This window comes from Photinus pyralis, unplaced genomic scaffold (genome assembly GCF_008802855.1).
Source record: "Photinus pyralis isolate 1611_PpyrPB1 unplaced genomic scaffold, Ppyr1.3 Ppyr1.4_LG2, whole genome shotgun sequence".
NCBI lineage: Eukaryota > Metazoa > Arthropoda > Insecta > Coleoptera > Lampyridae > Photinus > Photinus pyralis.
In genome coordinates, this window is record NW_022170403.1 from 4,114,760 (window position 1) to 4,129,063 (window position 14,304).

Consider the following 14,304-nt stretch of genomic DNA (forward strand, 5'->3'; position numbering starts at 1 on the left):
AATTTATGAAATCGAGCATGCCATGTGCTGTCAGGATGCACAGTGCCTGTTTCATTAAATGGGAGAGATTGTATGTATCATAAAAACGAAACATTGAACAACTTGATGTAGGTCTTTTTTGTGTGATATGGCTCTAACTGCACCCTGCGTTGTTCCAGTACTAGGTATTCTGCAATTCGATATCACAGACATTTACTATGATAGCACGGTTTTTAATCAAAATCAACCTTTGTATTAATAAATAATTAGAAATTATTTCACATATTTTGAGGTAAAAACAACTTTTTTTGGCACAGTTTGTGAGCGCGACCGCCATCTTGAATTTTTTAAATGGCAATATAGGTCTGTGATATGTCAGAAAGCTTATTTTTTTCTCTTTCTTACAACTTTAATCAAATACAGGCGAAAAAACTCTCATGTGATTCATATTTCACAAAATTAAGAATTATTTCTCACGTAATACCAATAGTTGTAAGGAAACAAATCATATGTAGTGTGTTTTTGTGTCTTATTAACCACCTACTCATTGCTGTTTGTTCATTTTTGACGTTTTGTTATTTAAAGGTATCTAAATTTAGTCCAATACATAAGCTAGTCAAGCATATGGTAATATTTTTCTAATTTTTGTGCGTTATTTTCTAACATCATACATGTCGCAAAAGACAGAACCATTGATGAATTGTTTGGAAAAAGTTGTCCACAATACTTACTTTTCATCCTGTTGTTAAAGTTGTTAGGAAATAAAAGATTTTAATTTTATTTAAATCCTAAAATATAGCTCCATTAGGGCGATGCTTTGCGATAGCATGTGCTGATTAAAGTTTACAAGTTTAAGTTTCAGACTCGCTTAAGTTAATCAAAACCACTACTATACGTGGGTATTGCCAGCGGAACACACTTACATAGGCAAACGATACGTTTATATTCTGAGCGTGGTTGGACTGGCAGACGGACGTAATAATAAAGACACAAGCACTACGGTCCATAATTCGTTGCGCAAAAAAAACTGACCTTTTCCTCGCCTTTATCCAAGAAAATTATTGCATAAATAGTGGTTTTGACATCTTTTGGGTAAAATATTTTGGTTACCAAAAATGCATATTATGGATCATTTCTTGTACATCATGCAATAGTTTTTTTCTCAATAAAATTGGTGCATAAAACGTTTTTGACCGATTTTGGATAACAACGTGATGGATAATAAAGGATTTTATTTACATCAAATAAATGGGCAAAGTTTAGTTCAAAATAATATTCAATACTGTTCTACCATTTAACTCAGAAAGAGAGAACAGTTTGTGCCCTTAAATGTCCTAATATAAAATGGTTACATATTTTCATTACGAATCAAATAACATTTGACACATCTATAACTCTCAATTTATAAAGGAGGCTTTCCTTTATTTACTTTAAGAAGGTAAAAACTCATTGTATAGCTGGCATACCCAAACGTATGCTATGGGTGCAACGTTTTTCGATAAAAGATAAATAAGGCACATATGTCATACAGTGCCGTCCATAGGGTGGAGCAGCCGCTCCAGGCCTCGCGCTCCTGACCTTACTCTCGTTAAAAAATAAATATAAGTTTTGGTTGAATGAAAATAATATAATAATATTTTAATATATAAATATACAGGATGCCCATTAATAGGATATAGTATATATCTCGGTTAAGATTTTTCTATATGAAAGTTGTTTAACAATTTATTTCCCATAATAAGGTAGCATTCCATTGTTTTTATTTCAGAAAACAAATGAATAACCAAAAATAATTGATTTTTTTTAAAGTAGCAATACACACTTTCATTAGCTCATTTGATAGAAATTTTTTTTCTCTTTTCAATGACATAACACAGCACCCGTGTAAAAGAAATTAATTTTTATTTCAAATTTTTTGTGATAGGTTATGCCACTGCCTTGCAGTTAATGGTGAACATTTTGAACATTCATTATGATTAGAGGTTCCACGCTGTATATACAACTTACGATGATACATACATTTTTGAGAGTTGGCAACCATGCAATTTCTAGGTGGGGAAAAGCTGCCTGCGCCATCTAGAAAAGCACGAACGTGGGTTACATTTGGCATCTTCGCTTGAATGGCGGTCGTGCACGCGTCGCTCCATACATGTTTGTTGTTATTTTGTGTTATTTAATGCAGGTAGTAATTTAAGCATTTCTTTATATCGTATTTGTGTTTTGTATGCCGCATTTTATATTTTCTGTGTGTTTCAATCTTTGTTTTTGAAATTTACTTGGTTTAACCGCAATGCAGAATGACATGTTTAATACCGTTATCCTTTTGTTTGTAATTGTTTACGTTTTTGGTGTAATGCTTGCTTAATTTATGTTTATTGATGTTGATTACTTGGTCTTGTCCCTGAAGTTACATTCATATAAGTTTTGATAATTTTATTTTAATATGTGGAAATTACCGATTCCTTTGATGTATGTACTGACTTGTCGTTTGTTATTAACATTTTTCTCTGTGAGTGAAGCAGTCACGGGGGTGGTAAAAACTGTAGTCAAAATTGAGTTAGGGTACCTAATTCCGTGCATATCTTCGAAACCCCGGAACCAGAGGCGGGATTACGCTAATAAAAGCTCTTCAGTTTAGAATCTATGTGCGATAAATGAGTGGCGATTCTATAATTTCCACATATCTGGTTTTTAGTTAAATTTGCCGACAATGCCATGTAATTTTCCATCTTGCTTTTAACAAAAGGACTTTATTGCACCAAAGATGAGTCACATCCTGTGTATTTCACCCTTTCTTAGAATCTTGGTACCTGTTTACTTGACCCATAATTCCCAAAACTTGTTTTTAACCTATTTGTTACCTCTTGAAGTCTACATGCTACTTTTTGTGATGTTATAATTTTATGTTACACATTCACATCTACAAACAATAAATTTTACAACACAATTTGATATTAATTTGACGGCTGGTTTTTTTTATTGGTAAGTTCTTTTTTTCCCAGCCTATTTCTATTTTGATTCGGTGAACTACCATTTTCAAAGTTTATTTTTGCAATGTAATTTATTTTGGACTTAAATTTCCGAGCTTTTACAGTCATAATAATTACGATCATTATTAAACAAACTTTTCACAATTTGAGTGTTTTATTTTACGTTCCTTTCCTACTGTACTTCAGATCATAGCGTTGTTTACAACTAACGTAAGGAGGCCCTGCCTTAGATGTTTGATCACGTGCCACTTTTCAAATTTAAGCGGGATCTTGTTTAGTTTTAGAAAGAATAGTCATTCGGGTGGCTATTTTTAAACGTTGCCGGGTTGACTTTATTTCCGTGTTCTTGTAGTGTGAAGTTAGCGTAGAACCGTGTATAATATAATATATAAAATATCTATCTGATTACCCGCGCAATATGTTCAACTATTATTGATTAGGTAATTAAAAAACCTACGAACAAAATTCTCATTCATACGAGATAGTCAGTAGTCGTGAGCAAAGCCTCGTGCTCGCCGGTGAGTGAGTCATCTTGCATGATCTCCTCCTCTCCCTTCCGCCGCGTGACAGTCATTCAAAGTGCTTAAAATGACGACTTTGCATGTATAATTTTGCAAAAATTTTCGGTGGAGGACCCCCTTCCTCCGAGTGTATTCCATAACCCCCCCCCCCACACCGGGCATTCATTTTAAAAAAGGCCCCCGCAAAAATATTTTGCTCCAGGCCTCGCATTTGCCAAGGACGGCTCTGATGTCATACACCTTTCCAGATAGGTACTTTGTGTAGTGAATTACTTTCGTGACTTGATAAGGACGAAATTAAAAAGGAAATTCATATGTAATATGTAAACTATGTAGGAAATAAATTTGCTTGTTTATCAAATTAAATAAAACAGATTTGCCTGCATGATAGAACACTACAGTACGATTTCTGTAAAATAAAGTTTTTGTGAGAATCATAAATAGTTATATTGGTTACATTTATTTGGATCTAACTCACCAGACGCTTCAATCCAAAGAAAGCGCAGATTATTTAAACCAAGCTTGATATCTCAGGAGTATTTAATTTTTTTTTTTCAATTTAGGTGTCTTTATGACCATAATTGCTCAACAAACACAGCCAAACTCACTTAAAAATAATATGAAGCTTACCCAGGTTTGCAGGTGCAAGTGTACGAGTTGATCCCATCATTACAAGTTCCACCATTCATACAACTACTTTCCGTACAGTCTTCGTCATTGGTTTGGCAATTGATTCCAGAGAATCCGAGAGGACAGGTGCACGTGTAGGAATCGACATACTGATTACATGTGGCGCCATTTAGGCAAGGATTTGAGAGACATTCGTCAATATCGACATCGCAGTGTTTACCTTCGAAACCATTAACACACAAGCACATGTAATCACCGATATCGTCCAAACAGGTACCACCATTTTGACAAGGATCTAAAATTGTAACAAATGACATGCACCGGAATGATTTTTTTTTTGGATACTCACATGAAGCACAATCATCAGTATTTACGGTACAATCACGCCCTTCATAGCCTCTCGCACATATGCACTGGTATGATCCATTGGTGTTACGACAAGTGGCTCCGTTTCTGCATGGTTGCGAAACTTCACATTCATCGACGTCTTGTTCACAAAGTCGACCAGTATATCCAACACTGCAGGAACAGGCAAAATCCAAGTAATTAGAACTGGGAGTGCACCGCGCATTGTGTCTGCATCGATTAGGAGAGCAGGGATCTAACTTTTCATGACAATTTCGACCAGTGTATGGAAGTTCGCAGGCACATTTATAATCGTTCACTTGATCAATACACGATCCTCCATTTTTACATGGGTTAATAGCGCAATCGTCGATATTTGTCTCACAGTTGACCCCACTGTAGCCGGCCAGACATTCGCATGTGTACGACGCCAGATGATCGTGACAAACTCCTCCGTGCTGACAAGGGTTCGAGGCACACTCATCAATATCATTTTCACATTGTTTGCCTCCATAACCTTAAATGGTGAATATTAATTGACAATATTAACAAATTATTTCCGTATATTACCCGCTAAACAATGACATATAAACTGATTGACCCCGTCCTCACAACTTCCTCCGTGCTTACAAGGATTCGATTTACACTCGTCGACATCACTTAGGCATCTTGCATCGTAGTAACCGCGTGGACACTCACAACGAAAGCCATTAATTAAATCAATGCATACGCCACCGTTGGCGCAAGGATTTGAAGCGCACTCATTTATATCTGTTTCGCAATGTTGTCCTGTGAAGCCGGGTATACATTCGCAGGTGTATCTGGAAATAGCATATCAGAGTCAAGACATGTTCGTATCATTATTAAAAAAATCAAACCATGCATTAAACTACATGGAAAATTAACACAAATTAATAAAATAATGTAGGATAATTAGTAAAGTAAATTAGATGGCAATCGTAGAATTCACATGCTATATCTTTATTCCTTTACATATGTAAGGTTGTAATTCCCTATCACAATTGACTCACTCAAAAAAATTAGCCATATTTGGAACACACTGTGTTTATATTATTAGGAATTTCTTTTAATTCGAATAGAGAGATTAAAGAAAATAATGACAAAATTGCAAGGAAAGTACTTCTTATTTTCTTAATCTCTCTATTTGAATTAAAAGAAATTCCTAATAGTATAAACACATTGTGTTCCAAATATGGATAATTTTTTTGAATAAGATTTCTTCATTATTTTTGGATTTCATTGAACTTATTTTTACCCTGGAAATAACCTAGACTAACTTTAAATTTTTTAGTGCACTTTCACTTTCAAAAAATAAAAAGTGCACTTTTGCGCTCTGTCTGAGTCACAAAGGCTCCGTAACTACATCACTTACTGGTCCACAAGGGCTATTAACATCGAAAAAACAAATTTGAAAGTGCATCTTGCTCTTGCTCACAAGCGGCTTATTAACGAATTTTTTAATATTTATCTTGAATAAACAAAATTAATCAAAATTTATAAAAATAAAAAAATGCAAATATTTCAAAAAAGCAAATGTCAACATATATATTTTTGAAATCAGAAAGAAATAATATATTCAAAATTTGAAAAATATACAGGGCATTAAACATTAAAAATTTACCAAATTTGCATTTTTTACTAACTTCGATATGCGTCTTTTTACTTTACATTTTCTAGCAATTTATGATAAACCCCCCAACTTTTGTATTTAAAGTTTTTTTACTATCTCTTATAATAACGCGCTAAGCGCTTCCTAAATAAGTCACAATAACATTCCGACTCATTTTTTACACGGACTGAAGAAATTTTGATCTAGCATGTGGTTCTACGATAGACCTCACAGATTCACTTCTAACATAATAACAATTAACAATGATTAAAGGAACTTACGCAAGAACGACTTTGTTTCTGTAAGCATGAAAAATAAGGCAAATAGCATGTTTAGTAGCAATAATAAACGACATTCGAAAATGAGTTTCAGGTAAAACCAACCCTCCAACTTAAATCACTCCAATTCAGACACTCAAAAACTGGATTACCCAAAACTCAGAAATAAGACTCATAGAAACTGCATTGTATTTCGAACAAAAAGGTTTAGCGATTCTCTACAATCTTCTGCCAGACTCATGTAGACACATAACAAACCAGGAACTGTAACTATAATAGTCATAGGCAATTTTTTACTGTTGATGTGCTCCGTTTCTCTAATTATTATCTTTAATTTAATTTTTTTCTGTATCTATGCACAATGTGATTAAACTGACAAGAAGTAGATTGAGAATTAGAATATGGTGTCATATTAAAAATTCATTACTGATCTTCATAACCTTTTTAATTCACTTCTGAAGGAAAGTGGATTAATAAGTTCGGATCATTAGCATGTCTGTACAAAGCCATCAATCACAAATACTCATTAATACCAAAATTGAAGAGTTACATAATAAAAGGCCAACACAGTTCTTAATGACGTGTCGTATCAATCATGTTAAGGTAACCTTTTTGAAGTATTTTATTAGCAAATAAAGCAAACACTAAAATTACCTGTTGATCCCATCGATGCATCGCGCATTGTTTCTACAAGGATTGCTGTAACACTCATTAACGTTAATTTCGCAATTTAGGCCCGAAGTTCCGGCTTTGCAAAGACATTGATAACCGTTGACTAAATCTTGGCAGATTCCTCCAAACTGACATGGATTCGACTCGCACTCATTGATCTGAGATTGACACAAAAATCCCGTATATCCCGGATGACAGGTGCAAGTAAAGGTGTTTTCGCCATCGAGACATTCCCCATGGTGACAAGGAGATGATGCACAGTCGTTGATATTTATTTCGCATGATGCGCCTAAACAACAATTAGTACATGGTGAATGAGATGATGAATACAGACCTGTAAAACCGGGAGGACATTCGCAGGTATATCCGGCAATAGAATCGTGACAAATGCCACCGTTGCGACATGGGTTCGAAATGCAATCGTCTATGTTCACTTGGCAGCGAGCACCAGCAAATCCGATAGCACACGTACATTTGAAAGAGTTGATGAGATCGTGGCAGGTACCTCCGTTTAAGCATGGCCTATCTTTACATTCGTCAATGTCTATCTCGCATTGAGTGCCGGTGAAGCCTGAAAATTAATGTAACACATTATAATTGGAGCAAACATCACGAAATCATCTTTACTAATCCGACAAAGTATTTCAGTTCTGTAAGAATTGTATTTTATTCTAACATGGCGGTGCCATTGTGGCGCATTAAGCCGGGAACGCAATGGTTCTAGCTAGATTGTTCTCCGCATGAGTCATGCCTAATTCGATCTGTTTTATATGTGGCTTACCATTGGGGTCATCTGCAATATTTTTATGTGCAGCCCCCCCCCCGCTCCCTTTTACGAAAATCAAGAGGTATTTTTCTAATTAAAAATGCCACGCTTGCAACACTCGCCGATAAAATCTTAGATTAACAAAATTATTATTACAATTCTGGTACCTACTAGGCAGAGATTTTCTTCTTTGAAGATCATAGTACAGGGTGAGTCAACGATTGCGCGGAGTAACTTAATGCTTGAAGATAAGATTTTTCGATAGAGAAATCGTTAAATGGTTAAATATTCTCCACATTGAAAAATATTTTGAATTATACAGGGGGAGTTGACAAAGTAGAACGCTAAAAACGTAAAATTTTTTGTAATGGAATCCCTTATATTTAAATGCATTTTTTAAAATTTTACGTGTAATTGCACGACTTTTTTTATTATACTTATGGTTAATATATAAATATTACCTCATACAATTAAACATAAATTTACAGGGTGTTTTCCTTGTAGGTCCAAAGTTACAAAACTTCATATAAAAAAATTGAAAAATCGCAATTTGTTAAATGGAACCTGTCATCTTCTCCTTCCTTCAAAAATCTTCAACTTTTGGTAAAAATGTTTGATACCTATTTCTGATAGTTTTCGAAATACATATCTTGGTTTTCCTGGAGGGCTTCTAAGTCTAGAAACTTGGTGCATGAGACTGTGTACCACCCCTGTTTACACTAAATAATATTGAGGTGCAAGTCTCGATATTAATCACCAGTTCAGTTAATCACCAAGCCAACGATACCAAAATTGGATTTGTGTGAATCAGTACTACTAGCAAAAGTGCTGAAGAGATAGCAGATTGCAGATACACAAAAAAACTATAACAATAAATAACATCAGAAAAAGATAAATTCAAAATCGACAAAGTTCGGTTATACCAAGTAATATTTCTTCGAATGGAAACCCTTTATAAAATGAGGTGGTAAAGAGTGTAGAGGAGTGTTACTTCATTCACCCATGACATCTATTTCTTGCGTATTGATTCTGCCGAGGATTCTGCGAGGGATTCTGCAGTGCTTTGGTAATGAAAGAAACAAATTCATTTACAATTCCAGTTCACAAATGTCTTAGAACACGCCGAGGAGTATTATGGTTTGAGCTGTTTTTGCATTAAATTACCATAATATACAGTGTTGCATTCAAAAAATTAATTGCGACATCATACTTCCTATTGAAAATCCCCACCTACAAAAAAAAAACTAATAGAAGTGTCCACCAGTAAATGAATCTGTTCCTTTAATCATGAAAGCGCTGTGTATACAGTGTGTCGAAGATAAGAATATACAGTATAAGGAAATCGGAAACCATAAGAGATACACATTCGGTTAAATTTTTAAAAAAATGTGCGTACTGTAGGGCTTAGTAAAATAAAGTTTCAAACACTAGGAAATTCCGATCAGTTCCTAAGATATTCGAAAAAAACGGAATTAACCATATTCGTTTTTATTTATTTCTGGCCTTGTTTGGAAAGATATTAAAAACAATCAACGCCTCCTTATAGGAACTTTTTAAGCTCTACAAGATGGTACCCCCAGATTTTCACTGTGACGTTTCGTCTTTGAGAAACCTTCATCAACTACATATTTTTATATGGATCGGAAAAAACTACCTACTGTATTGAGTTTTATTACGACTAAAATTTTGTGTCACTATACAAAAAAACTTCGTGTACCGCCCTCATTAATCAAACTGCAAATTCATGAAAAAAAGTATCACTTTCAAAACTAGTTGTACAAATAACTATTTCCATATAAAAATATGAAGTTGATGATGGTTTCTCAAAGGCGAAACGTCGCACTGAAAATTGCGGACACCCCCTTATAGAGCTTAAACTGTTCCTATAAGGAGGTGTTATTTGTTTTTTGATATCTTTTCAAACAGGGATAAAAAAACGAATATGATTAACTTCGTTTTTTTTCGAATATCTTGGGAACTGATCGGAATTTTAATGAATACCTCATTTTTAAAAAGTCCTAAAATACGCAACTTTTTTCTAATGTAGGTAATTGACAATTATCTATTATGGTTTCCGATTTTCCCATGCGATACATTCTTATCTTGGACATACTGTAGATATAGAAAGTATGGCCTCGATTGCCTAATGCCTAAGATAACGTTGTGCTCATAACATCCACGCTGTAGCGATGTTTGCTATATTGTTTTTGCTTTCTAGTCCAATGACTATCTCCTGAGAATAAACCCCTAGGCGAGTTTCTCGCACAAAGTTGATGTCGCCACAATTATCTGCACTATAAAATTAGTATGTTCCTATGATTCCAGACATCCGGCGTATCTACACGCATTACTGTAGAAATCGCAGTAAATTCTTTCAGATGCCCATAAACGATTGGAAGTCTAGGAAATCGCATCATAAAATTATTTAAAAAAGAATGTTGCGCTATTCTTTATCTATCCGGAAATTATCTTGTTTATTCATCTGAGAGGATGCATCGACTATATAAAAGTGCGACATACCTACTCTATTTGAACATATACTTACTAACATTAAACTGGTAGTTATAATAGGTTTTTTTAATAGCACAAAAAAAGCATTTACAGATATAAAAAAAAGTTAACATATTCCCAACCCAATAGACCTACCGAATATAAAAAAAAAACTGAGACACACCTGCTTACAATAATTGTTCATTTCTGTTCTCTGAATCAGAGACCGGTAACTCATCCTTTATAAAAGAACTTGAAACGGTAAGCTGTCATTAGCCCACATCCACACATATTGACCCTTGCAACTTTAACAGTCTTGGGCGGGTCACATACCTTCATACTTGTACTTCTGCTCTTCTACGTACGTGTTCGTAAAAATTATTTCGTCAAAAATGGATCAAATCTGAAGCGGCTGAAATAATTTATGGGAACACAACTTTTGCTTAATTATTATGCGCTTCCCTCAGGAAAACGCCGTTTCCAAACACCTTCCGCTCGCTCGTTTAAAAAAAAATGACATAATTATAAAAGATTAGCGATTTACACAATAAGGCTTATGGAAACGTTCGGCAATCAGCGTGTATGTAAAAGTCTAATTTTAATTACACATTAGGTATAAACAATAGTGTGAGGTTAATTAAATTATTTATATATGCATAAAATTTCGCTCGATAGCGAACTAGTTTTCTCAGAACTCTTCGCGTTGTAATTGGCCCCATTCCCATCGAGACTTATAAACTTTACGAACATGGTTAGAAACGCCCCGATTTCAAATCTACACGGCCAAGAAATTCAAAAACCGTAATAAAGCTTCCGAATTCGGTATTTATTGTATTTTCATATCTCCGTTATGAAACGTTTTTATTTCACACTCGACCAAGTTTTCAGTGTAACAATCGACAGTTTTCTACTCACAATGGACAACCGCGTAAAGGGCCCTGCATTCGACGGGTAATAAACTGGTGAAAAATTGCGAACACTTGATTCTATTACCGGTTATTTATTCTGATGTAAAACGTTAACTTTTACACTTTCTCCAGATGTTAACCGCAATTTATGTCGAGTCAGTTCCATACATAGATAGAAAATCATTTATAGAAATGTAAGTAGTGTTTATTAGGTTGCCGAGGAACTCCCTGGCGTTTTTTCCGCAAGTTTAATAAATATAAACTTTTGATTTTGCAAGGACGGAGTTTTTCACTACCAACATTGACTAAGTCAGCTAATTATGTGGATCATACTCATAAGAAATCCGGAAATATAGCTAGAATAAGGGTAGCGACGAACCATTCTCAAAAAGGAAACGATAGAGACCGTTCTCGAGAATAGGTATATCCGGCCTGTGTGGCGCAGTTCAGTTAAAGCTGGACTGTGGTGTTAATGGTCCCTGGTTCGAATCCGGGGGATATTTGTAAATGTCTCGGTAAATGTATAGTGGGTTGGGTTGGTACAGCAGCCTTGGCTGAAACCCCGCCCACTCAAAAATAAAGGCAAAATAGTAAAAATAAAATTTGAAAAATCCTCGATATAAAGAATAATTTGAGAATGTTAACGTGAAATGACTGATAAGCAAAGTTAACTAAACCTTTATTCACAAATCTTTTTGTGTTGTTTGATCGCGCATTCCTTCTGAAGTAACAATCGCAGGACACTGAGACGCCCCGAAAGTTAGGCAAAAATTTGTTCTTATTGCGAGTCAGTTTAAAAAATCAACACAAACTAACTATTACTTCCACAACTTTTCAAAATTAGGTCTATCAGCAAACCGTTCTCAGATTTGGTAAAACAGTGCTTAAAATGTAAGTATTGCGATCGCTTTATGAATAAAAATTGAATTGACTATTGAGGAAGGTTATTTCTGTTTGGACACTTCCCAATGTAAAATCGTACTATCGTATCACTCCAAAGAAACGAATTCCACAAAAGGAAAATGTAGTTGAATGAATTATATATATTAAATTTATATTTTGTTATTATCTACATTTGATTATGCATTTACGATGCTATAGCAACGATAAGTTACATCGTATATAACCAAACAATTTACGACGTATTTCAGGTGCAAACGAAGATAACTAATTGGACACAACATTCAAAGAATATCTGTAAAAAACAGCATTTATAATTAAAGGGACAATAAACTCATAAAAGTATTGCTACAATTTATGACTTCGTTAATTCTTCGTACTTTAAATATCGAAACATTACCCTATTTTAAAACTATAATTTCTGCAATCAAAATGTACGTTTAAAAGGGGAGTATGAGATAATCGATTTGGTTGTATGTCGTAATTAACTCGAAGCGGCAGGACATTTATATCAATTAAAGTAAATTAACCAATCTTCCACATCGCTTGCCAAGTGTACGAACTTCCTCATTAATTGCGATGTTCATATCACGGTTTCTCCCATGTTCAATTTGTGTAATTAAATAATTAACCAACCCTTTCTTACAGAACAGTATTAAACAAATAGTAATGATGTTTTGTTTTTTAGTGTCCAATTTACTTACCGGGCATGCACACGCATCTGAATGTACCGGGATCGTCCAGGCAAGACCCGTCATTGTGGCAAGGATGAGATTCGCATTCATTTACGTTTGTCTCGCAGCGTGGCCCGGTAAAACCTCGTGTGCAATTGCATGCAAAACTACCAGGTGTATTGACGCAGGTACCATCGTGCTCACAAGGCGATCCTGAAAATAACAACAAATCGAAATAAATAACCAATAGTATACTCTGCTGCTACTACTACTACTATTGATAACAAGAAAAAATATATAGACAATAACAATATACTAAACAATTACGATAAAAAAGTAATTATGTATAATTATTTGTTTTCTTCCGAAGAGTAATACCATCACATTCGATTGATTTTATTTTTGTATGCCTACTGACAACTAGAGCATTTTTTCAAATTTTTTGTGGGCCCTGATTAACAAACAATGATCGAATACAGCATTGTTTGGAACTAAATTATTGATATTACAGAATAGGGGAGTGGACAGAGAAGCAATAACATTTTAAGAAATGAAAAATTTTTCGAATTTAAATCATTTTTTTCATTTTTTAAATCAATATTTTTCAATCTGTGAATTTCTTTGAATCACATAAATCTTTTTTGAATTCCTTCTCCGGTATTTTTGAAAAAAGAATTGAATGTGCTCTCTTTTTAGATTACAGTACGCAGGATGTTCCATTCAAAAAATGAGGTCAGGTCGATAACTTTTTTTACTAACCCCGTATACTTATTTTAAGAACGGCAGATTATTCAACAAAAATTATAAACAAACCTTTGTAATACAAAAACATTTTTTGATATCTCCTTTAACTAAGAAAATAGGGTCATTTTGAAATTGACAATTGTTATTAAATTTCCCCCGGGAAAATCAAATAGATAATTGTCAATTGAAACGATATAAGCATGCCGATATTTACGTTTCACTTATTTTTTGTAATTTAACAATTTCTCACAATTCATAGTTTTTCGATTTTCAAAGCCTCTGACTAATTAGTAGGCTGTTAAAAATTATAAACAACAATTCAAATTATAAAGCAAAACAAAACAAAAACTCTTTCATGTTTTTCATAGCTTGTTTGAAAGATAAAATAATGAATTTTGCATTTAAACCAACGCGTGAGCTTAAATAAATCAATTTGAACAGTAAGCCATGAAAAGCCATATTAGAAAATATTAAAACAAAATAAAATGAAGTAGGTAACATCAGTTTTGCGCATGCGCAATGCCAACTTCCTCATTTGTGAAAGCATTTAAATGAAATTTAATACCTACATAGGCACTTGGGCACTTAGAATAAAAATAAAACTAACAGCGTTTTAGAATTTGATTTTACGCATGCGCAATGCCAACTTTCTTATTTATGACAGCATTTAAATAAAATATCATATGTAGACACTTTTTTATATTTTTCAATGATCTGTATAGACTTCGACGAAAGGCGGCTCATTTGAAAGAGAATGGGGTAAGGATCTCGTGCCTA

At 34.1% G+C, this 14,304-nt stretch overlaps 1 protein-coding gene across 1 annotated transcript in view; it reads right to left on the reverse strand.

The window, feature by feature from the left end:
• LOC116164181 (neurogenic locus Notch protein-like) overlaps nt 1–14,304 on the reverse strand; it is a 205,905-nt gene that overhangs the window by 11,739 nt on the left and 179,862 nt on the right. Inside the window, exons 8-13 of the mRNA XM_031478322.1 lie at nt 12,814–12,996; nt 7,380–7,616; nt 7,028–7,334; nt 5,036–5,286; nt 4,470–4,982; nt 4,121–4,415 (exon numbers count right to left, since the gene is read on the reverse strand). Coding sequence (XP_031334182.1) covers nt 4,121–4,415; nt 4,470–4,982; nt 5,036–5,286; nt 7,028–7,334; nt 7,380–7,616; nt 12,814–12,996 — 1,786 coding nt within the window. The remainder of the gene's footprint in view (nt 1–4,120; nt 4,416–4,469; nt 4,983–5,035; nt 5,287–7,027; nt 7,335–7,379; nt 7,617–12,813; nt 12,997–14,304) is intronic.